Here is a 25,357-nt window from a genome sequence, read left to right as displayed (position 1 = left end):
CTTTTACTACAGCACAAATAGAGCAATTTAAGAGAAAATTAGATATCCACAACTGTATTGTTTACATTGTTTTAGTACTGTCATTTTATATTTTGACCAGCAATTACACCTGAAAAGAGAAAAGAGAAAATACTAATTATGGGAAAATATATTTTGATGTTTTCATTTTCAGCTATTCCAAAGAGGTCAGTCAATATTACATTGAAACTACAGGGAATCAATTCGAGTGTCTTAAGTAACATAAGCAGCGCAGATTACATCTCTCTGACTAATATCACCTCAGCAAAGGTATGATCTAATTTGCCATTGGTGGCTTAACACTCGTTTAGTGATATTCAATATATTTGTGTCACAGACCATAAATGTAAGTTGTTCTAAAAGAAATCATATGCAACATTTCTCTAATATTATTTAAAAAATGGGAGTAGATTTTCATCTTCACTGTCTGGGCAGTAATCTGGTGAAGCAGATCGCCTACCTTTTATAAAACCCGCCCAATTTTCGTTCCATTCAATTCTAGAAAGGGCGGGCGATCCCATCTGCAAGATTGCCACCCAGGTAATGAAGATGAAAATTTACCCCATGGAATCTAATTGGCCAGTTATACTATTTTGGATCTATGCAAAGTGATTTCAGATGCACAGAACACAAATCTAGAAGCCAGAAATCTGACTGCGGACTACATGAAAAGCAAAAGGATCAAGCATAACCCCTATAGACAGTCTGACACTGCTTGGATTTCACATTGCAACACTACTGGAGTTTCCTCGCTGGCACTGGCAGGCTCCCTCTTTGTGGTGGCAATCTGGCTGGGAGCTTGCTATGTATACATAATGAGCCCCAACACAGGAAATGGGTCGAAGCTGGGGTAGAAATGGAGAGACAAGTGGAAGTCCCGTGACACGGGCACTTTGCATCATGAAGAGGAGAATCCCTGCACCCATATCAATATTTTATCAGCAATATGTTCAATAATATGTAAATTAAAGGTTATATAAACATTGTTCAAATAAGCAGCATTTTCAAAGCATATCCTGCTTTCTAATTGAGATTGAGAACGGAATATTTTATATTCAAATAGTTTCTGAAAACTCAAACATGTCAGAGAGAGAATATGCTTAGTAATATTAATTTAACTCATAATTATTGGAGTTAAAATTACTAACATATTGCATTTGTCTGAAATTCCTTTGTTTACTATTTTAGTAAAGGAATTAATATATTTATTTTAATTAGGTTTTCACCTTACTTTCACATACATGTATCTCCACAAACACGTTAACATGTTTGTTATTAATATCACACAGCATCACTTCAATCCACGGTCTTTTAAAGTTTACCTTGGAAGATTTATTTAACCTTTCTTTTAAATTTCTTAGGTCTTTGGAATTATGTCCAGATTACAAAGGTTTGCCGACAATTCAAAGCCTGTTTTCTGGTTGGTATTTTTGAAATTTTGATCAGTAGATTTGCTTATTTATTTTAAAACCACAAGGTATATTAAAGATATCTTTTAAATTATCTATTATTTATAGATGAGTTCATATTCAACCTGATTAGAATAAATAATAAATATTAAATCATTAAACTTTTAAGTTACAAACCACCGTGAAAAGATTTTGTTGCTATGATTTTCTCACTATTAAGTACGCTTCAGGCTTGCACATTCTCAAATCTTCCTCAACAAGACAGCAGACAGGGTTTCCCGTAACCCCACTCCTATTTTCCTGGGATGAGGTCTATCTCTTGGAATGGTATTAGCATAATCCTGCATGCTCCCAGAATAGCTTTGACGAGGCACCTCTCTTCTTATCATTCTGGGTAGAATCAAATTTACTGGGTTTGTGTTTCTTCTAAATCTGGAAAAACCTGGATGATCCGACAAGATCTTGGCGGTGTATGGTAACAAAGTTCATGGCAAGTGCTATACTTAAAAGTCCTAAAAGACAAGGACGTGGAATTCTATTGTTAAGTGCTACCTGTCCAATAACAGAGATCTTAAAATCTTCCTCTTCAGCCTAGTCCAAGAGGGGCAGCATGTGTTACCACCTGTAGTTTGTGAACCTGACAATACGATGGAGTGGTTAAACACACTCATCTGAGCCTCCTTTTTAGGATTTCAAGATTCCCTACAGGTCTATTTAGAACCATCTGAAATAGCTTATAAAATAGTGTAGTGCTGCGATGTTTCTACAGCATTTGTACCGATGGGAATACTGTTCTTACGACTCTGAAAAATAACCCAGCTCTTGGCTAGTTCTATGGTTTCTTCCAGCAATTACCACAGTCAAGTTTGTGACACATCTGTCCTTGTTACAATGTCTCCAGTTATGCCCTTTTATTGTGGCGCCAGAAGAATTAAAATAAAATATCATATGGAAATTAAATATCAACTATTCAAATAACTTCTGTAGTGGGTAAGTTGTTAGAGGGTATTCTGAGAGACAGGATCTACAGGCATTTGGAGAGGCAGGGACTGATTAGGAACAGTCAGCATAGTTTTGTGAGAGGAAAATCATGTCTCACGAATTTGATTGAGTTTTTTGAAGGGGTAACCAAGAAGATAGATGAGGGCTGTGCAGTAGACGTGGTCTACATGGACTTTAGCAAAGCCTTTGACAAGGTACCGCATGGTAGGTTGTTACATAAGGTTAAATCTCACGGGATCCAAGGTGAGGTAGCCAATTGGATACAAAATTGGATTGACGACAGGAGACAGAGGGTGGTTGTGGAGGGTTGTTTTTCGGACTGGAGGCCTGTGACCAGCGGTGTGCCTCAGGGATCGGTGCTGGGTCCGCTGTTATTTGTTATTTATATTAATGATTTGGATGAGAATTTAGGAGGCATGGTTAGTAAGTTTGCAGATGACACCAAGATTGGTGGCATTGTGGACAGTGAAGAAGGTTATCTAGGATTGCAACGGGATCTTGATAAATTGGGCCAGTGGGCTGATGAATGGCAGATGGAGTTTAATTTAGATAAATGTGAGGTGATGCATTTTGGTAGATCGAATCGGGCCAGGACCTACTCCGTTAATGGTAGGGCGTTGGGGAGAGTTATAGAACAAAGAGATCTAGGAGTACAGGTTCATAGCTCCTTGAAAGTGGAGTCACAGGTGGATAGGGTGGTGAAGAAGGCATTCAGCATGCTTGGTTTCATTGGTCAGAACATTGAATACAGGAGTTGGGATGTCTTGTTGAAGTTGTACAAGACATTAGTAAGGCCACACTTGGAATACTGTGTACAGTTCTGATCACCCTATTATAGAAAGGATATTATTAAACTAGAAAGAGTGCAGAAAAGATTTACTAGGATGCTACCCCTTGATGGTTTGACTTATAGGGAGAGGTTGGATAGACTGAGACTTTTTTCCCTGGAGAGTAGGAGGTTTTGGGGTGATCTTATAGAAGTCTATAAAATAATGAGGGGCACAGATAAGGTCGATAGTCAAAATCTTTTCCCAAAGGTAGGGGAGTCTATAACGAGGGGGCATAGATTTAAGGTGAGAGGGGAGAGATACAAAAGGGTCCAGAGGGGCAATTTTTTCACTCAAAGGGTGGTGAGTGTCTGGAACGAGCTGCCAGAGGCAGTCGTAGAGGCGGGTACAATTTTGTCTTTTAAAAAGCATTTGGACAGTTACATGGGTAAGATGGGTATAGAGGGATATGGGCCAAGTGCAGGCAATTGGGACTAGCTTAGTGGTATAAACTGGGCGACATGGACATGTTGGGCCGAAGGGCCTGTTTCCATGTTGTAAACTTCTATGATTCTATCTAACATAATAAGCTGCAAATTATCATTACTAATTTTGTGTGTGTGTTACCCACCAACAGGTCACAGGGAGGAACAATAACTGCTGCTGTTATGTCATTATTCAATTACAATGGAAACAAGACTGTCATTGATTTCCTAAATAACAGATTATATGCTGCGATTCTGAACGCCTTTAACAATTTACAGCGGTTTAGTCGTGAACTGAACCCTGATGCTATTTCTTTTCAACCTTTAAGAAGAGATGACATTCATGATATGACTAAATGTAAGTGTAAGATTTTAACATGGTGGCCCAGAAATTGCTTAGAAAAGAACGGAGAGCTCAACAGCGCTCACCGTTGTTAGTGACAAAATCGAGGAGCAAGTTCCGGCGTTCGCACATGTGCAGTGAAATGCGGAAATCCGGAACTTGCTTCTCCTGGTTCGTCAGCGATGTGATAACTTCGAATTAAAAGGATATCGCTGGCTGGAATCAGTGGAAACAAGGGACCAGCGCCAAATTGCTCATCTGCCCAGCTGGAAAGTAACAAATAGCACCACAAAACAGGTACACTCAAAAATACCAGGTCCAAACTAAGTTTTAACAGGGCAGTAAGTCTTAATGATTGCCAAACAACCAAAAATTAACTTTTAAAAATGTGGAGTCTCATTTAATAGTTTTTGGTCATTAAAAAAATTAAATTAAAAAATTAAGATTTTTTTTTACTTTTCTCTTCTGTCTCATATTTAATTTGATTATTTCTAACCCTTTTTTTTTGGTCTATAACTGTTTTACAAATGATTTTACTCTTGTACCTTTCACTTCCTGAATTTTACGTTCCAAGCTGGCAGAAACTCTTTGTAGCTTGTCAAAATTGCTGCAGTTGGATTGGTCGAGGAGAGCATGTGATCCTCTCACTTCTCCCATAGGTCCTAGCTTCGCTGGAGCCAACGCTGGGCTCTTCTCTGCTTCCTATTAGAGGAAGTGCACCCAGTAAAGACCGCGGTGAGTTGGTGGCTTATATAAATCTATGGAACGGCGAGCACAGTTGGTTCACCACTCCAAGTAATTTCTGGGCCATTATTCTACAAACAAAAGTAACAAATCCTACCAGAAAGTTTTATGGTCGGATAGCACTGAGCATGTGGTAGATGATACAATGTGATAAAATGCTTTGTTTACTTTCTGTGTGTTTCAAAATTTCAGACATATTTAAAATTGATTCTCTGCTGTCCATCTAACCACAAGACTAATGTAATCAACCCCCAGACGACATGTAAAACCCAATAAGAGCACATACTTGAATATGCTCTGCAACGGCTTAACTTGCAGCAGAGAACCTCTGCTGGATATGCAAATCTAAACCATTTAATCGATAACAATATATTTACGAGAATGTGGTTATGTTAAATAGTTATACTCTGTTACAAGTTAAAAGTATTAGGAGAAAACAAGTGGTTGTCTCCTTTATCATATTCTTAATCTATATACAAGAATAAATATTAAAATTTCTAGTATGAACCTCTACAAAAATATTAGAGATTTTGAACATTTTCTCCATTTAAAAGGGAACTGTAAACTTTGGATCAAACTGTTCTAAAATGTTATATTTAAGTCTATTTGACAATCTTTTGGGAGATAAAATAAAACCTAAATTGACAGGAAAAAAGAGATTGATCAAATGAATTATGGAGCAGGAACGAATTAACCAAAAGAGGTAGGGAGATATAACATCCTTTGTCACCTAATTTTAATGAAAAAGTAGACCAGCATTAGCTATGGCACGATACCAGCAGAAAGAGCTAACCCACTATTCACCCATGTTTAGCAATGTTGAGGGTTGTTCCTGTTGAAAAATATTTTCCATTCATTTAGCAAAAAGAAAAAGAACAGCTTTTTGTTTATTAAGGGATTGCTAAAGGCAACTCAAGGGAAACTTATGCAGAATTACACAGGGGGTATAAACAAAATATGAGCATTGAACTCCAGGCCTGCTTTGTTGGGCTTAATGACAAGCAACATTTCAATTAGCTCAGCTTTCAAAGAAGAGAGTCATTATAGTTAAATTAACATGGTTGTAATGATTAACAATTTTACAAAAGTCAATATTTGTGAAAGCATTGAGCAGCGCCTGGAGTGAGGAGTCGGAGAACCTTGGAGCAGCCTTGCCTCTGGGCTGCTCCATGCTGCCAATTTGCTGCAGGAGGAGAATTGGAAGACTGCCCCTTTAAATAGGGCTTCTCCTGCTGTCAGCCTGTGATATGGGTGCGCAGTGTGCCCGTTGCGCATGTCTGGAACGGGAAACCCGGAAGCATGCGTAAGTACATTCAATTAGGCTGCGATCACGTGCGGAGCACCCCGATTTCACTGGGCGCGTTACCCACGTGCCCAGTCGACCCCCCCGCTGCCAATCCGCCTCCCTTCTAATATCGGGCCCGTTGTGTCTCATATGTCTTCAACCTCATCTGTAGTGCTTTAAATACAAAATATTGGGAATTTTAACAATGTTTGTACTTCATTATGCCCAAACTACCACCTTCACATTTCCAAAAAATGGTTCACTTTTTAACTTTTCCAGCAACATCACTAGATTTTTGTACATTCTTATCCTCTGAGAAGTAGGAGTGACTTTTTTTAATATTACCTTAAATAAACACAATTTGAGAACCCATCCATTTGCCAAACCTACACCCACTGCAATATTCTTTTAGAAATATGACCATTAATCCACCAGGACAAATTGAATATTTAACTTTACTTATGAACTGGCTTTAAGAGTTTCATTGTAGACCAGCAGTCTACCTACAAGATTCCCCCAAGCATACACTGGTCTCACCCCCACCTAACCATCTCTCCATTTCTACCTGTAACCTTTTATTACTCAACTTTGTGGTCAGCTCATTTGTCGACATAAACAGTCATTGTGGTTCTCAAATCAGTTCATTTCGTGAAGCGCCCTTGTGAACCTTTGATACAAGTATTATTATTTATTGTTTCTATTTATGCCAGTACTACACCCCCAATGCTCCTGTCTGTATAGCTATCAGTGATTATTCAAACAGCTGTTTGAATTTACATCCCCCAAGTGTTTGTGGTACTGAATGTGTGAAATCTATTTTTACTTTTACATAATAAGCAATAATGTGCACTTGTGCTGTCAAATTTGAGTCATGGCAAAGTGGTTTTCATTTTGTAGCAGCACAAAACTGACAGTGTAACGTCAGAGGTAGGCACTGATGTGAGTATAGATGCAGCTGTCTGAGCCCTTTGTGGGAGGTTATCTCACATAGTATCAAGTCAGATTTAAAAAGTGTTAAATTAGGCCACTGCACCTCCTGGGCACTTCATAAACTGAAGCAATGCTTTTTTAAAATGTTTTTCAAATATCAAAGTTCCCGTCTCTGCTCTCAAAACAGTCAGAATTTATCAACGTGGAGAGAGCTCTGCCAATGGATGTAAGCAAGCGCAGGGCTCTCTTCTGGCATCAAGGGTATGATTTACAGCCAGGGAGAGCCTGCACTATAATTGGCTGTAAAACAGGGTCTTCCTTTACTGGTCTCAGACCAGCCGCACGATGTAACCCTAGCTCTGTAATATTAACAGTGCTGTCACTCCTGCAATGAAACTTCCAAATATTTCTGTTAAATTTGCTCATGGCTGGTCAGACTAGAAATAAAAGGGCTGATTTTAACCACAGGTGGAGAATTGGCAAGGCGGGGTGGGGGGCAGGCGTAGCATGCCTACTGCCTGCCCGTTCTTGCTGGCATTGCTGGCACGAGGCCCGAGCTATTATTAAGGCCCGAGCTATTATTAAGGCCCAGGCCTCATTTACATTCTGTTGGCGAGCTGGGGGCACCAAATGGGCACCCCGCTGCAGCTCGACGGTTCTGGGAGGGCGGGAAATCAGAAACCTTGAAATTGCAATCGGGGCCCTATGTAAATCAGAGAAGCTCGATTTGCATATTACGTGACCTCCCGCCTGAAGCAGGCAGGCGCTCCAGATGGTGTCAGCCAGAGTGGCTGCGTAATAGGGGTAATAAGTGACCCAATACCATTTTCGGGCTGCTACTGCCCCGTTTACCAGGCAGAGAGGTTAAAATTGGCTCGAAGATACTTACTTTTTGATTTGAGTGAGCAGCTGCAGAACACGACACCTGAATACATGACACAATAAGGCCTGAACAAGCAAACCTCAGCTTTTCTCAGATATTTTTGTTATGGTTAACCTGCTTTTACAAGGGTATGAATCCTCAGCAACACCTTATATTCACATCTACCTTTTTAGTTTAAATTAGTAAAGGAAAATATTGCACAAAACTCAATCTTTCATTTTCTTCTTACAGTATCATATGATGATTTGTTGAATTACCTAAGCTGCAATGACAGTACAGTTGTTGGATATACGCTACAATGGGATGATCAAAGTGGAGCGATTTGCCGATCTCCCTGTGATTCCGATTACTGTCTGAATCAGGCAGAGTGCCAGCATCTGACAACTGGACCTTTGTGCAAGTATGAAATGCATTTATTTTTTAGTACTTTGATAAACAGTCACCAGTTCATTATGAAGTTATAAGGAAATTAATCTTTAGATCTTCTCCTGCATACAGATTTTTGTCAGTGCAACACACTCGAATGATAGAATACTGAATTATAAACAGAAATCTCAAAATGCCTTCATATTATTTACATATTTTTAAAAGTCATTGCTGTTCTCCTTAACAAAGAACTCCTTCAAATTTCCCCCTGAATCTACGCCCTCATTTTTATGAGTCAAAGTTCCAATAAGTCACATCTCATCCACCTTCCGATATCTTAGCAATCTCAGAAAGGCTGCCAGACATTGCTTAGCTATTGCTCGGCAATCTCCTTCCTCCCTAGAATTCTTCAATTCCAGGTAAAGTTCAGTAAATCAAGAGGGAGGGTCTCTCAAACTTTACTCATCTAATAGCCCTATAAAAGGGTAATGCCTGAAATTGTTTCCTTTCTCCTCCAGTGAGGTTAGTTTGGCCTAGTGATGGCAGCTAGGTACATATATGGTGCTTTCAAAGTTCATTATAAATAGATGCTTGAAGAAAAAAAACTTTGTTGGGCAGACCTTCTCAAGTCGAGGAATGGCTGAGGCAGCCTCTTTAAACAGTGAAAAATATAGCAGAAAATATACCAAGATAAAAATGTCATTATATGTAGTCAAAGCGTGGAATGCTTTTCAGAATGCATCCAAGATTGCTTCCTAAATCATTATGTTTCTAGTCCGAGGAAGCATTGCTTGATTTAGTTCTGGGAAAAGAAATGGTGCAAATAAATGACATAAGGGCCAGAATGCAATTGACAAGTAGCAACCACAATGTGCTCTCTTTTGTCTTTCTTCATGGATTTTCCTGCCTGTTCTCTTTACTTTTCCCTCCTTTGGTCATGATTTTCTGACTCCTTTTTTCTTCCTTTTTGTTTTCATGACTTCTTCTGTTTTAGTAATTCATTTAGTTTCTTATTCCTTCATTATTTCATTTATTTCTCTATCATCTTTTCTATTTCTCTTCCCATGTCTCTATCCACTTTATTGTCATTTAAGCGCAGCAAAACATCAGAAATAGTCCCACAAGTGGCCTCATGGGTAAAACCACTGGCTGGTACACCAGTGAGCCACACAGACTGGGAAAGTCCCAGGTTCTGTTCCTGGTTTATTGCCAAGGTGGCTGACCTCAGCTGAGATAGCAGTTGGAGCACCATAATTGGTCTCAATGCCCCCGGGCCAGGAAAGAGAGGGGACAAAAAGCCAAGGATCCGAACCTTGATTGCAATCATTGGCCCTGCTGAAGTGGAGTGAGAAGCAGACCAGGTTCAGTCAAAAAACCTGCCAGAACTGATTGCTCAAACTCACAGAAGATGGTCACAAAGGGCAGTTGGCACCTGTGGAACAGCATCCCAGCAGGAGTTGACATCTTCAAAAACGAGAAAAAAGTGTAAAAATTACCAGGGATATTGTTGAGATGTTGGGTCAGAGGTAGGAAAAAGTTGAAAGTTAGCTGTGACTGAGCCACACACAGGTTAGGAAGAGTTACTAAGACATGGAAGACTATGGTATTGAATTGAGATCCATGTCCGTGATTCTCTAAACAATGAGTTGCCAACTTTAACGATGCCATTAGTGAAGTTACAGCATGATGACCAGGCATTTGCCTATAGGGAGGGATAGAAAATCATCAGGCAGCACCACAGGTCAGCCTCACACACTTCACAGTGTGTAGTTAGAGAGTGACATTGGCAAAGGCCTACAGCATTTACCGTACTTTTTTTTTTGGATAGGACAGAGCATGGTGTAGAGATCTTAAAGAAAGAAAGGAAAATATAAAAATTACAAACTGAAAAAAATAAAGATGAGGCATTACCTAAGTTATTTAAGCTTCATATATGGGTTGTACAAAGATTTTACTGCTACAGTCCTTGGCCAACAGTGAAAAATCTTAGGTTAATTAGACCCTATTGAGATATCTTACCAGGCAGATGCCTGTAATTTCAGTTCCTAATGCTGTTTGTGTTTATTTACAGATGTGTTCCACGGACAATATATTCTAGTTACGGTAAACGTTGTGAACACCTATCCATGAACCTTGGGGCATTTTTTGGCATTTTATTTGGAGCCTTGGGGTTCTTGCTGATAGTATTTTCTTTTATTATATGGAAGTGCAAACCACCTAAAAGGGAAAGACTCATAAATGACATAAGCAGGTATGTTATATGGATTATATTCCTAAAGATATTGCAAAAGAATGTAGGATATTACTATTTTCATCTCTTTAGTGGTGTACAGCATTATAATATGGTTTTCAAAACTGAAGCATGTTATGTACTCATCATAAAGTCTTGAACCACAAGATTGTGGTTTGAACTGAAGCCACACTGCCAATCTATCCGAATTACAATTCAAACGACTCAGAGGCAATTACGTTTTGTTGTTACCGAGTACATCAATGAAATCAAAAAAACTTGCTACAATTTGCATCCACATAGTAACTTTAACATGGCAAAATGTCCCAAATTTTATTTTCTAAATGGCAAGAATCTAGGAACTGTGGATGAGCAGAGAGATTTACAGGTACAGAAATCACTAAAAACTAGTGGGCACGTACAAAAATAATTTAAATGGCTAATGGAATGTTGGCCTTTATCTCAAGAGGGCTGAAATACAAAGGGGTGGAAGTTATGTTACAGCTGTACAGAGCTCTGGTTAGACCCCATCTGGAGTACTGCATTTAGTTCTGGGCACCAGCCCTCAGGAAAGATATATTGGCCTTGGAGGGGGTGCAGCGCAGATTCACCAGAGTGATACCGGGGCTAAAAGGGTTAAATTATGAGGACAGGTTGCATAGACTAGACTTGTATTCCCTTGACTGGAGAAGATTAAGGGGTGGTCTAATTGAAGTGTTTAAGATGATTAAAGGATTTGATAGGGTAGAGAGAGAGAAACTATTTCCTCTGATGTGAGTCCAGAACAAGGGGGCATAACCTTAAAATTAGAGCTAGGCTTTTCAGGGGTGATGTCAGAAAGCACTTCTTCACACAGAGGGTAGTGGAAATCTGGAACTCTCTTCCCCAAAAAGCTGTTGAGGCTAAATCAATTGAAAATTTCAAAACTGAGATTGATGGATTTTTGTTAGGCAAGGGTATTAAGGGTTACAGAACCAAGACAGGTAGATGGAGTTAAGATACAGATCAGTCATGATCTAATTGAATGGCAGAACAGGCTCGAGGGGCTGAATGGCCTACTCCTGGTTTCTATGTTCCTAAATTAAGGAGGCATGGACTGGGGGACTACTTGGATTTAGCTATAATAGATGCATGGGGCTGTATTTTACACTTTAGAGGAAAAGGGACAAATCTTCAGTATAGTGGGACTTCTACTTGTCCCTGACCCCGTCTCAGGGTTATTTGCTTAATTTTGGTCTCCATTGAGGAGTCTGCCTGGAGTGATGGCGAAGAATGACTTTCACTTTTTTTAAATTTAGCACATAAATCTCTGTAATTTTAAATTTTAAGTAGCCCTGTGTTGCCCATGGGAACGTCGGATGCCAGGGACGAAAAGAAATCTCAGGCACTCATTGTTGCTATGGCCAAATGATGAGAAATATGCTGGCTGACTGATTTGATTATAATACACCCAACCATCGAGAAATCTTGAATGCAGCAGTGGCCAGTAGATCAGCTCCCCCTCCATTTCCTGTCCAAGTCCACATGTGTGACTCAAGTGGAAAATTTAGGCCATGAGTTCTATCTGTGGCTGAAAATATGTTATCAATGATACAAGAGAATGTGATCTGGATACTAATTTCAGCTTTTGGATTTTTTTTTGTTGCATTGAATGTCTGAAAGTCTATACTTCATGAGACTGAAATTCATCAGGGCACTATTTTGAGCACACTGATTGACAACTTATTTATTTTAAGTATGTTAACTCCATTAAAATAGTGCAAACAGGAATTTGACACACATTAACGAATGTGCTAAAATAGCACAGAAGCATTTGAACCTCTTAGGAAATTATGATGGTCATAAGCATTACATGAAACTAGATTAAGATTAATCCCAGAAATATATCCTCGAATTGTTGGACTATACACTAATAATTTTGAAGAGTAACTAGTTATACGGTTCCAGTGTCATGAGACACTGTTTCTCAGTAAGTTGCTGTTTACAAGTTGTTTAGCTAGCTCTCTGCTGGAATTAGTTAAAATTCCCATTTGTGGCTCCTGGGAGAAATACACTGCTGTGAGTAAACCATTGAAGCCATCACACACATGGTATGAACTGCTTTAACAGCATTCAAGGACAATTTTCTGATGAAATGGCAATTTCTTTCTTGCAGCACTGGAAGTGGAGAACATAATGAAAGATACTCTTCACAACCGAATGCATGGTAATGTAAGTATTATGGTCACAATCTATGACTGACCTACAGCCCAAGTGTGAGTTGGCTTCACTCCAACGTCAGGCTGCATTTACACTATAGTTGTGAACTGAATGCACCGAGATCCTCTGTGATTCTGAGATACCCTACTCTTTTTCAGTCTTTGAGATTCCCCTTCCCCTTTTTGTTTTTTCCTGGCATTCATCTGCATCTTGACATCTCCAAACTACCCACTCATAGTTTAATGATCTCTCCCTATGTCTCCAGGACCTTGCTCACACTATCAAATCTTCCCATGCCCTCCATGCTTCTAAGATTCCTCCCTCCATCTCTAGTAACTCATGATTGCTCCGCAACCTTTTTCTTTCTCCTACCCAATATCAGCTTCAAACCCCATTCTATCGCTGCCCACCCATCTCAAATTGCTCTACTAACCACCATATCTGGTGATAGTTTCAAACTCTGGCTACCAGGTGCTGCTGCAGAGCAATTCCTACCTTTCAACCCTCACTTTTTCCACCATTTTTTCTGTTCTTCCAGGTTTGCATTTTAGATGACCTGATAAATGTATTTCTCTTATATAGGTTTATCTCATTTAGTAATTTAATTAATTTTTCTCACCCATCACTAGAGCTCTCCATCAGAGCCAATTTCACTTCCTGCATTAGTGGCTTTTGCAAACTGGCTTCAGGCTGCTCGGCCGTACTGGGTAATATTGTTTAAAAAAAAATTGCCGTTTATCCTTGATGCTTCGCCCTCCAGTTTTGTCTTGGTACCTCTGACCCAACTGCTCAACCCACGTTCTCCCAGCCATTGATGTTCCCATGCTGCTCCATAGTCTTTGGGCTCCCCAATAGCACTGCTCTCGTAACCTATTCACGACCCGCACCTCTATGCTACTTTTTCCTACTCCGCTACTCGACACTGCTGTTTGTGATTGCCCACAGCTTTCTTATGAAGAAGGAAACTGTTCCTGCCAAGACTGAGGCTAAAATCAAGACTTAGAAGGCTGTCTTGAAGAGAGTTTATAGTCACAGATAAAAGAAAATCAGGATTTCACCTACCTTCAAAACACCAAAGACAACCAGACTGAGAAGGCAATCCAAGAGGGTCACTATTGACTGAACCAGCCATAGCAACATCTTAGCTACAAGAGCATGGCAGAGGCTGGATACTCTGATGAGTAGCTCACCTCCTGACCCCTCAAAGCCTTTCCACCACTAACAAGGCTTAAGTCAGGAGTTTAATGCAATACTCACCACTTGCCTGGATGGGTGCAGCTCCAATACCCAAGAAGCTGGACATCATCCACGACACAGCAGTTCACTTGATCATTGCCCCTGGCACTGGACTCAATATCCACCCCCTCCATTACCAGCACAATATAGCTCTAGTATGTATGATCTACAGGATGCTCTGCAACAACATATCGAAGTTACTTCAACAGCACCTCCCTCCCCTGCAATCTCTACTACTGAGAAGGACAGGATCAGCATCATTGTGGGAACACCATCACCTCCCAAAGTTCCCTCTAACTCACACACCATCCTAACTTGGACCTATAATCGCCGTTACTTCACTATCGCCGAGTCAAAATCCTGGAATTTTCAACTAAACACTATTGCGGAGAGCAGCATCACCATAAAAGCTGCAGTGGTTCATGGAGAGTGTCCACCGTCACCTTCTCAGGGCAACTAGGGATGAGCAATAAATGCAGCCTTGCCAGCGACGTCCACATCCCGAGAAGCAATTTTTAAAAGTAGTCCAGAGTGTGGGAAACAAGTTGGACCATTACAGTATTAAGTTCCCTCAGATTTTTCATTAACAATTTTTGTACCCCATCATGAGAGCTGTCCAGCGGACACCATTTCGTTTAACATTTAAAAGAAGCACTCCACAAAATTCATTCAGGTTATTCATTCGCTCTCTTCCTTGCATCTTAATTCAGTTCCTCCTCACTTGCTGTCAAGTTGTGTTACCTTTAGCTGTTCTGCCCAATCATTCTCTGATTATAATGGAAGCCAAGTAAAATGTAATCTCCAGACTTGGTTAAATGTACTAACTTAGTTATTGAATATTTGGTTAATCTGACCCAAAATGTTGTTAAATTATTTTTATAGCAAAACTGCAGAAAAGTCCAGGCTCAATACTGTACTGGGTAATTGTACAATCCCATGCTTCTTGGGAGCACAGGATTTCCTGTTACGATACACTAGTAAAGTACTGTATCTATTTTAGTTAAAACATATATTCTTCTTTTCTAGAAAAATAATTGAAATGTCATCGGAAATGGATGCTATTGATTCAGATGTGCCATAAATCCATCAACATAGCACTGAGGAATTCAATGAAGTATTTTGCTAAAAGTGACACACTGGCACAAAGGAAATGCTACACCAAAAATGTACTCCACCTATATAGGTTCAATAAATATGTATACTTATATCAATTTTTTAGTTATTTAGCCTCTAATCAACAATATTTTCCAATATAATATTTGACAATGTTTACATAAAATTGCTATTTCACATGAACATGTAATCAAATCATATGTAAATTTAATATATAAGCCCTTTAATTTGTGAAAAATAAGATAATTTTAATATGGAAGATGATTTTATTTAACAAAGCAAAAATAGAACTTATTTTTTATGAAGGGGATTGGAGGAGTCCTGCATTTAATGTATTCTGAAGCAAATCATTTAAAAGTTCTATACAAAATTTTTATATAATAAATTCTATACCAAAATTATGTAATATATCAAACTTTTAAATAAAATAATTAACAAGTCTAATCAAAGGCTGGTGAATGGATTACTGATACACAGCGTTACATTTATGCATTACAGAAACTATGGCCTCCATTTTAGCACCCGCTATCGGGGCATCCCGGAGCGGGTCGGGAGCCCGGCTCCAACCCGCCCACTTCCGGGTTCCCCACAGACGCGCCGACGTGCACGCGCAGCCCCCGCATGTGGGACTCCCGCAGGCAATTAAAGCCAGCGGGGTGCCACTTAAGACTATTTACATTGCTATTTCAGGTCATTAACAGACCTGATTAAGGGAAAATGTCTGGAGGGATGGGATTTTAGAAACAACTGGGACTGTTTCCCGTACTGGGGGAAACACTCCCAGTTGAAATGGACGTGTTGCAGCTATCAGCCTGTGGCAGCTGCAAAGGTCCATTTGACAGGTGGGGGGGGGGGGGGGGGGAGGGGGGGACCCTCACTCATTGCAGGAGGCCACTCTGTCACTTGGGACAAAGTTTGGCCTCCACCACCCTCCTCCTGACAATCAAATGCACCAACTTGCATTCTTACCCCAGGGTCCAGACACATGTACCAACCTTGCGGACCCCCTCAGATGTACATCTTCCGGATGGGGGCCGCTGTAGCTGCAGTCATGACCTCCTCGGAGGGTGAACAGCATCACCAGCCTCGCTGGCCAAGCCGTCCACCTCTGACACGTGGAGCTCCACAACACAGTGCTGTGACACACCCACCTGCACAGCAGGAGGGAGGGCAACCGCAGAGAGAGATGCGTCGCAGAGGGCACTACCCTCGCCACAGGGTCCACAGACCGAGGCTCAGCTTCCTGGACCTCTCTGAGCAGCAGTGCACACGGAGGCTCAGAGTCGCTCGACATGTAGTCGTGGACATCTGCAGCCTCCTTCATGCCGAGCTGCTCCTGGCTGGCCAGAGCACCATCTTCTTACCTGTCGCTGTCAACGTCACCACTGCCCTCAACAACTTCTCCTCCGCATCCTTCCAGGGTGCCACCGGGGACATCGCCGACGTCTCTCAGTCGTCTGCACAAAAGAGCCCTGCAAATACACCTACACCCACTCTGCAGTGACACAATGGGTGGTATCAGGTGTGGGTCTTCCGTGTGATCCTCAGGAAAGGGCATTATTGCACAAACCAGACAAGATTCGCAAAGACGTGGCAGTTGTGGTGCCAATACAATATGTGATGTGAGTTGGTCAGAAATTAAATATAAGTAAAAACCATGACAAACCCTCAAACACCCTTGTGCATCCCCTTCATGCTCACAACACGTTTGCCTTACGCTTCCTACTGCACATATGTGATGCATGCCCTGTGGCTGCAGCACAGGTAGTGGCAGGTTGAGTGAGGCTGACCATGAAAGAGATGCATCAGAGGGTGAGTATGAGATAAAGCCATGAGATTGTATGAGGATTGGGTTGAGTTCTAGTGGCAGGATGAGTACTGGCGAGGTGCGGAAGTGTAGGTTAGATGAGGATGAGGTTTGAGTGGGTGTGAGGGGTGATGTGATAGAGTAGTGTTGGCAGTGCAGAAGGAGATGTGGGGTGGGGGCGGTGATGTGGCAGACGGAGTGCAGGGGACTGAGTAAGTGTACTCACTTTGGCTGACCTACTTAGGTCATTGAAGCACCTCCTGCACTGTATGCAGGTGGACAATATGTTGGTGGTGCAGGTGACCTCCTCTGCCACCTCGAGCCAGGCCTTCCTGGTGGCAGAGGCAGGCCGCTTCCTCCCGCCTGCCGGGGAGAAGATCTCTGTCCTCCCCCTCCTCCTCACCCGATCTAATGATACCTGGAGTGAGGCATCATTAAACTGGGAGCAGCCTTCCCCCTGGGCTGCTCCATGCTGTAATTTTTCCTATTTGTTGCAGTATCTGTCAGTGGAGGACTGCCCCTTTAAATGGTGCTCCTCCAGCTGACAGACCTTACTGCGCATGCGCAGTCCGCCCGACGGGCAGATCAGCAGCGGGGAACCCGGAAGAACAGGTAAGTGGATCCAATTAGGCTGCAATCGCATGCGGGGCAGACTGATTTCACCGGGCGCGTGGGTAATAGCCCCCCCCGCTGCGAAGTCGCAGCCCTGGCAATATCGAGCCCTATGTGTAGGAGCAAATAGTTTACATTTCTTGATCCCTTGGATGAAATCTAATTTATATTACTTTTTACAGTTCTAGTTATACTCAACACTACTGACTGATAAATGAACTGATAAACTCATCAGTGATTGCACTCAAGTTCAGGACGGTGCAGTTAATAACTTCCACTAAAACACCCTGTATTGTTAAAACAGGAACTTAAAAAGTTGGAATATAAAAATACAATAGTTTTTACTATTCACATTAGTGCTATTATTAATACAAAATATAAATCAGCGACATGATGAATAAATGATAATGTATTTACAGTAATAAGCACAGGGATTGTGCTAGCAGATTAACATGCTGCCCTTTAGTTCAGTTACTCTCCTTTGTTATTTGGTGGATTTCCCGTCCAGGGTTCCGTGGGTTCAGCTTGTTAACTGCATCTTTTTAAACTAACATTCAGTACACTTTTCTGCTAGCATACTGAAACTTTAACTGGTGCTGGAGAAGAGATCACCTCGTACTGTACAGGAAAATTAGAGGGCATTTCTTCCTTAAATATGATTACAAAAATTTATACCACAAATCACCAAGACCATTGGATACCCCACCCCCATCAGAGTTATGAATCAATAAGTATCTACTGATTTTTCCTTGCAAGAGTAAAGAATGATGTATCATCCTGGTTATGGCACTTCCAAAGTGTTAACACCAGTAATATTAAGTGGTATCTTGTGGTACTGAGGTTGGTGGACCACCAATTAGTTTTAAATACACAATTTCAGTAGGTTGCTGCACTGGATTCTTCTGTGGATTTCCCCTCCTTGGGCACGTCACAGAAAAATCAGTTGACTTTTCTACAGAATGCCCCAAAGGGGGAAATAAAATATTATATATGGTTTTCACTCTGCTCTCATTTTTCAGTGTTATTTTGGTGCCACAATAATGTTGAGCCCACAACTTCAAAATCAGAAAGTAAAAATTTTTGGACACTGATCAGCAGCAGGAAGTAAAAACTTAACTGCCTTAATTTACATTAACTCACCAAGGAGAAAACAATTTCTAGCTGTTTTTAACACATTTTTACAAGTAATTCACAATTTTTAATCTTTTTGTGTCCCTGCTTTTTCACATCACACTATTGTAGTTTTCCATCAAATGACAGATCTGTTATCCTGGTACAACAGAATCTGGAACAAAGTCAAATGGCCTAGAAATGTAACTATAAAAAACACATTCCAAATTGAAAAAGGGTTGTATACTCAAGCCAGAGATGCCAAAACCATTGAAGTTGCATTTCTTATGGTCTGGGACAATAGGGATGCTGTTCTATCGACTCAGAGATCCTGGCAAACATCCACACCTAATATTGTTAGGACGACCCCATTCATTTCAAATCAACAGAGGCCAGAGTAGTTCGATGAGAGTCCATTCTTGGATGGGGTGGAAGCTGGTTTAATTGACAGGCATGCTGCCTAACCTCTGGTTTGGAGAGGAGTAGGAGGGATGCTGCTCCCCCACTTTCTGTGATTACAATAAAGAAATAGAAAAACAAAGGGACAAAAGTTAGGTGGTCTGCTGAGAGGAAGGCAAGACCAAACTGTTTACTGCAAGGCCAGTGCTGACCAAACCCATATAAAACTTGGTCTGTTTCGATGCTCGACTGATCCCCTAAATCGCCCTGCTCGTCCGGTTCCTAGCTTCTCGCTATTCAGAAAACACTCTGATCTATCTTTCTTAGGTCCAAAGTGGATGACCTCGCACTTCCCCACACTGAACTCCATCTGCCACAGTTTTGCCTATTCACTTAATCTATCAATGTTCCTTTGCAACTTTCTGCTCCCATTTACACCACTTACTGTGCCACCGAACATAGTGCCTTGAGTAAACTTGGATAAATGGCTCTCTATCCCTTCATCTAAGTCATTGATATACATAGTGAAAAGCTGAGGCCCCAGTGCAAGTCCCTTGGGACACCACTTGTCACATCCTGCCAACTGGAGTTCATACCCATCATCCCTACCTCTTTCACTTCCTAGCCAATTCCCTGCCCATATCGATAGGTTTGCCTCCAGCTCCATATGCTTTCATTTTTGCTAACAGTATCTTGTGTGCAACCTTATTGAATGCCTTCTGGAAGTCCACATAAATAACATCCATGGAGACTCCCTTATCTACCACGTTAAGTGACCTCCTCGAAAAAATTAAACTAGATTAGTTAGACATGACTTACCCTTTACAAATCCACGCTGGCACTCTCTGATCAGTTCATATTTGTCCAAGTGCTCACTCACTCTGTCCCTAAAAACAGATTCTAGTAACTTCCCCACAACAGACGTTAGACGAAGAAGTCTATAATTTCCTGGGTCTCTCCCACCCTTCTTAAATAACAGAGTGACATTGGATAATAAATTAAACACTTGGCTTAAAATTCCTTGGGCTCCATCGCTCCTTCCTCTGCGTTGGCTACAATGTCACTTTTTCCAAATTTTTCCCTCCTTCTGTTTTACTGCTGGCTCTTTGCGCTCATTTTATATCATCTCCAGAGTCTCTCCCGAGAACTTGTTCTCCTCCACAGTCCTAACACTTGCACAAATTTTCATTTCATCCACGAGCTTGCGGACCACTCCCCCCAACACCTATATCTGGGTCATTTATGAAAATGGTAAAAAGCAATGGCCCTTACACCAATCCCTGCGGGCACCACTGGTAACTGGCATCCAAGCAGATCCACCTGAGCCACTGGAACAAGCAGACAGAATCTCAGTTGAACTATTTTGATATAAATAAAAATGAACCCATATAAACATTTTATTTCAGAAATAAATGTAGTTTTTATTTTATGAATAAAACACAATTTATACAATGCTTTAAACATGCTATTGTGTTTCTCCAAAATATCATAGATTCTCCTAGGACTGAGTAAAGCAAATGAATGGCTGATTTGTTGTGCAGCAGTAAATTATTTCCACCTTTCCCCTGCACACATATGGCTGATATTCCATTACCTGTATGGGAGCAGGGGGAAAGGCATGCTGATACCATTATCACTTTTACTATTGAAGTACCAGTACCTATACAAGGATTACCACCATAAGACCTGTATAAGTGCCGCTACTAGGGAGTATCTATATCAGTACAGGACACAGATCACTGATGCCAGTACCTGAACTATAAATATAAGAACAAGGCCTATGTAAATGTATATATTGCGGATGTCTGTGTTTGGGCATCAAAACTGGCAGCATGTCACTGTTGGAATCTGGAATACCATCAAAGGTATGTATATCCATGCCAATATTAAAGGTATTGGTACAGGATTATATTTATTACTGGTGTCTGAGGTATCGATACCAGGTCCATAATTGCCAATTGTATCCTTCTTATCCAATAAATGCTCTTCAAACACATAGACTAGTGAAAAATGCAATCCAAAGAGAAAGAGGAATGGGAGAAACATAGCAGCAATGCACTAACACCCTTTTTTAGTTGTGAGCATTAGTTTCACGTTGATGGATACTACAGTGAAATTATATAGACCTATCGATCACTAATAGAAATCCATGTACAGTCTTTACAAATATTCAAGAAATTCAGAGGAAAACATCCAGACAGCTCTTATATTACAGAGGGAATTACCTCAGCTTTCAGTATACACAACTTTTTTTTGTTTTGCAAGGATTCAACAAGACCTGAGTTAACACTACCATTTTTTCTCAAATGTAGCATTATGACAATGTTGCAATCCAAGCAATGCTTTGTACAAGACATGCAACAACCGAGCTTCTACAAAACAGATTGAAAAATAAACTTTATACAAATGTGCAGCATTCAGTTCTCAGAAATCCCCGGGGTACCCACACAACATCTGTACATAATGTTACTATATCTTATCACTGCTATTTTGTCTGCTTTAAAACACACTCAGAATCGTTCATTACAGTAACAGTAGCTCTTTGATTCACTTACATAGGCCATTTTCAAAATGATTCTGTTAAGCACTCTTCTGACCATGACACTCAGTGGCTTTAGGCCCAGAGCTGCCTGATGCTGTAATTCTCTAGCACCACTTCTGTTGGGAATTGTCAGGTCCAGTTTAACGGGGGAAAATGAGTAAAACACATTGGAAGTGCATGTGCTCACTCACACTACCTACACCATCGGTAAGAAGTCTTAAATCTGGTGGGAGAGAAGGGCATTTTAGTAGCTCCGGCGTTAATGTGCTGACAGTCAGCCACAAATTTGAATCTCAAACTTTTGAGAGAAATGCAAATGAGCTTGGTCAACTTTATTCATTGTTTTCAGTTCCCAGGCAGGCACTGTACTGTGCAGAAGACTGTTTCATCCGGGGTGGATAGTCAGTAGATTACACAACAACGCTTATGGTTCTCATGGAAAAAGTTAGTGATCAAGACTTCCCTGCCCTGACCTCCTAGCTGAAGCACGAAGCACAAAGGCAGGGAACACTAAGGGGGAAACTGATGGTGAGAGAAGCAGGGGAAGCAATTATAAGGGGTGACTGCGTGATGTCTCGCCCTGAATCTCTGATCCATACTGCCTTTGTTCATGGCACTTCGCTGGGACTGTGGAATCACCCCGATACCATTGAAGATTATTCAGTAAATGAATCAAATAATGTTCCCTCAGCCATGCTTTGTCCTGATATGGTAATCCTTTGAATAAGGCAAGACCTTTCCCACTTTCAAAATGCAGCTTTTCTTTCACAGATTAGTTACAAGAATGATTTGCTATAAGTTAATGACAGGTTTTATGAAGTAGAATTACTGAAATGTGCAGCACTATAGAACGTATTTTAATTAACATTATCTTAGAATAAACTAATGGCTGCAATCTTGTTCTAGTTTTGATTCTGATACAGAAATGTTACTGCAGTTCTCAGGAAGAATAGAATGCCACAATCCACAGTTTGAATCCCCATTTCTAACAGACTCTACATGGTTAGCCTCACATTGTCAATACATCAGCTATGTTATAGGTACATTCATACTTGCCTCACCCGAGTGTGGAGTGAAATTGGGATGAGAGTCTGGACAGGAATCTGCGGCCAGTGTATCCACTCTCCCAGCTAAAGGTCGAGCTGCAATGGGATTAAAACTTTGGCGCCTCCATTCTCTTACTTGAGGGTGGAGCTAGATTGGGAATAGAACCTCAGCAGAAGTTTGCCTCTGGTCCACCCAATCTCTCAGTTGAGGGTAGAGCTAGATTGACATCAGTAGACCTTGACAAATCTGAGAATGATCCATCCAATTTCCTGCCCGAATGATGTTTAAAAACAGGAAACTATGAGCAGATCCATATGCTAAACTAGCTGGTTCTTATTGTTTCAGAGGGGTGCATACAGATTACACATATATAATTCACAGCTAATCCCCACCCGTAAAATGCACCTTTATAATGGTGGATTGGTATCAAATTTAAACATCCCATCAGCGAAATTTCAGAACATCCTTCGTGACTGGAACAGGTGTCTTTTGACATTTTTATTGGCTGCCAGGACAGCTTTTGTTGCAGCACCAACTGCAACCTGGATTTTGGGATACTATATATCTTTTCTGCTTTGGGTGGAATTTATCCAAGGGCAGAGGCAGGGCAGTGGGAGAGTACTGCAAGCCTAATAGGTGAAAGGAATTCTTTGAAAGGCAGCTGTACAGGGAGGAAGATCAGTAGCCAATGTAGGTCAGACAGCACAGGGGTGATGGGTGAGTGAGACTTGGTGCAGCATAGGATATGGGCAGCAGAGTTTTAGACGAGCTAATGTTTATGGAGGGTGGAGGCCAGACAGGAGGGCATTGAAACAGTCGAGTCTGGAGGTAACAAAGGCATGGAGAAGAGTTCCAGCAGCAGATGGGCTGAGGTAGGTGATATTACAGAGGTGGAAATAGGCAAGCTTTATAATGGAGAGGATATGGGGTCGCAAGCTCAGCTCAGAGTCAAATAGGATGCGAGTTTGCCAACAGTACCCTTTAATAACTAATACAACTATAAACTATTTGCAACAAACCACTTAATCTACGTGGAAGGACTGGTATCTGATTTGATAAAATTGAAAGCCATTACACTCAGATAGGGGCCTTGAGAAATGTCGCCAGTATTATGCAGATTTGATCTGAATTATAATGAAGTGCCTATGTAACACCACTGTGCCTATGAAAAGAATACATCTGGTCTGATTTGCTCAAATAAATGTAATCTTGTGCTAAGTTTCTCTCTTAACCCAGTTACTCTCTGCTTATTCATAACAAAACTAAATTTATCATCTTCCACCTTCTTCATTTGCAACACAGATAAATTCGATCATCTCTTAAATTTCATCTATGCTCCTCAATTTTCTCCAAGGCTCTTTGTTGCTACTTCATAATCTTTAACCAGTGAGGCAGGACAGCAAAGTGCAGTACAGACTTCTCCACAATCACTGCCAGTTTTTACTTGTATATCTGTGACTGGTTTGTAGACAGGGTGTGTTTCTAGTGAGATAACACCAGTTGTATCAGTTCTTTCTTTGACTCGTCATTATTTGCCCTGCTATTAGGAAGCACCGGTACTCCATCTAGTGAACTAATAAAACTCATCAGAACTTAAGCTGAGAGTTTACAGGTATCAAGGATCCCTGTGACTTGAAATTATGATTCAAAAATTCAGGGCCCACTCATACTGATGGGAATAATGACCAACCCCAGAACTCTAAAGTAATTAAGTCTATCTGTGGTCTTAAATCCATTGTTTTAATTTACAGGTTTGGTCAGAACAGCAGCAAAGGGGAAGAGGCAATAAGTACACTGTAATATTGAGGAGGAGAAATACTTTGACAGATTTAGCGTGATTAGCTTAATACAAACTCTCCTTCAGTAAACTACTGCTGATGGCTTTTAAAAGTCTGCATCTTCTGAATGAATCTAAAATGGATAAAGTTTACCTTGATATGAAATCCAGAACGTTAAACTGAACCATTCAACTGTCTTTTAGGAAAAAAAAATTAAATAATTATTAGAACATCCAATATGACAAATTCAATGCAAAATATAAACACAACTGCAATCTACTGTCAACAAGTTGTCAAATAAAATTTATATAATATAATATATTTATTTATATATATATATTTATATACAGCAGGCTGTTGGATTACAGTATGCGACAAAATTACAAATATTTTCACCAAGAACAAAACAAATAACCTGTTGCTTTTGAAGAATACTGTTATTTCAGAAGCTGACTCCCACCTCCCAGTAGCACCACAATGCACAATTAGTGCGAGGGTGAGTTTGTGATAGTCATTTGATATCCTTTGCTTCAAGAAAATTGTTCTGGAAAATTCTATCCGGAGCACGCAGGGAGAATATTCCGCCATCCCAGCAAGGCAAGAAATATACTGGGGCAATAATCCAGTTAGTCTTGAGTTCCTTCCTCTACCGAGGAGCTAGTCATCGCCTGTAGGTCAACAAAAAATGGTAAGTTTGTCTGCTTGTGTAGCTTGAGCCCTTGGTACACTTTTATGGTTCTCCGGGGTGTAGAAATCACACATATTAAATTGTTGTTCCATTTAAAAGGTCCTGACACCTATTCATTATAACCGACAAGACTGTCATTATGACAGAAAATGCTGCTAAATGAGCATTAATAATCCATATAACTGCATTTCTGGGATTATGGCAAAGTGTGGAGAACAGCAGCCTAGGACGGCACAAGAAGTTTAATAGGCACATTTGCTCACTAGTTCGAATATTACACCCTGTGGACATGGATTCCCTGACTGCTGAGTCGGGGATGTGTAAGTTCATTCTTCCATGTTTATTTTCTATCATGAACAGTATA

At 40.7% G+C, this 25,357-nt stretch overlaps 3 protein-coding genes across 8 annotated transcripts in view; 2 read left to right on the top strand and 1 right to left on the bottom strand.

Annotated features, from left to right (window-relative positions):
- Positions 1 to 1,460, top strand: part of LOC137331104 (mucin-4-like) — a 68,844-nt gene extending 67,384 nt beyond the window's left edge. The window contains exons 29-30 of the mRNA XM_067994708.1: positions 101 to 288; positions 1,380 to 1,460. Coding sequence (XP_067850809.1) covers positions 101 to 288; positions 1,380 to 1,460 — 269 coding nt within the window. The remainder of the gene's footprint in view (positions 1 to 100; positions 289 to 1,379) is intronic.
- A 2,533-nt stretch (positions 1,461 to 3,993) lies between these two features.
- LOC137331395 (mucin-4-like) lies at positions 3,994 to 15,446 on the top strand. 2 transcript variants are annotated; one of them, XR_010965450.1, is made up of 5 exons: positions 4,683 to 4,759; positions 8,098 to 8,266; positions 10,304 to 10,483; positions 12,618 to 12,673; positions 14,924 to 15,446. XR_010965450.1 is itself a non-coding variant. In XM_067995166.1 (4 exons), exons 1-4 carry the CDS (start codon positions 4,030 to 4,032, stop codon positions 12,670 to 12,672), a joined length of 414 nt encoding a protein of 137 aa, XP_067851267.1. In that variant the 5' UTR covers positions 3,994 to 4,029; the 3' UTR covers position 12,673. The 2 variants fall into 2 exon arrangements, 1 of the variants encoding a protein (XP_067851267.1); XM_067995166.1 differs by lacking the exons at positions 4,683 to 4,759; positions 14,924 to 15,446 and adding an exon at positions 3,994 to 4,039.
- Positions 15,447 to 20,333: 4,887 nt separating this feature from the next.
- The window catches only part of tnk2b (tyrosine kinase, non-receptor, 2b), a 195,535-nt gene continuing 190,511 nt past the window's right edge, over positions 20,334 to 25,357 (bottom strand). For all 5 annotated transcript variants that reach the window (XM_067995162.1, XM_067995160.1, XM_067995157.1 and 2 more), the window contains one exon: positions 20,334 to 24,973. In XM_067995162.1, the coding sequence (XP_067851263.1) occupies positions 24,967 to 24,973 (7 nt within the window). In that variant the 3' untranslated portion in view covers positions 20,334 to 24,966. The remainder of the gene's footprint in view (positions 24,974 to 25,357) is intronic.

This window comes from Heptranchias perlo, chromosome 13, assembly GCF_035084215.1.
Source record: "Heptranchias perlo isolate sHepPer1 chromosome 13, sHepPer1.hap1, whole genome shotgun sequence".
Classification (NCBI taxonomy): Eukaryota; Metazoa; Chordata; class Chondrichthyes; order Hexanchiformes; family Hexanchidae; genus Heptranchias; species Heptranchias perlo.
The sequence above is the reverse complement of the archived record's forward strand: the minus strand, read 5'-3'. Positions and strand labels throughout refer to the sequence as shown.

Excerpts from the sequence above, each read along its gene's own strand:
- LOC137331395 (XM_067995166.1), top strand. Across the intron at positions 8,267-10,303 it reads ACAACTGGACCTTTGTGCAA|ATGTGTTCCACGGACAATAT; the intron begins GTATGAAATGCA and ends GTTTATTTACAG. Across the intron at positions 10,484-12,617 it reads CTCATAAATGACATAAGCAG|CACTGGAAGTGGAGAACATA; the intron begins GTATGTTATATG and ends TCTTTCTTGCAG.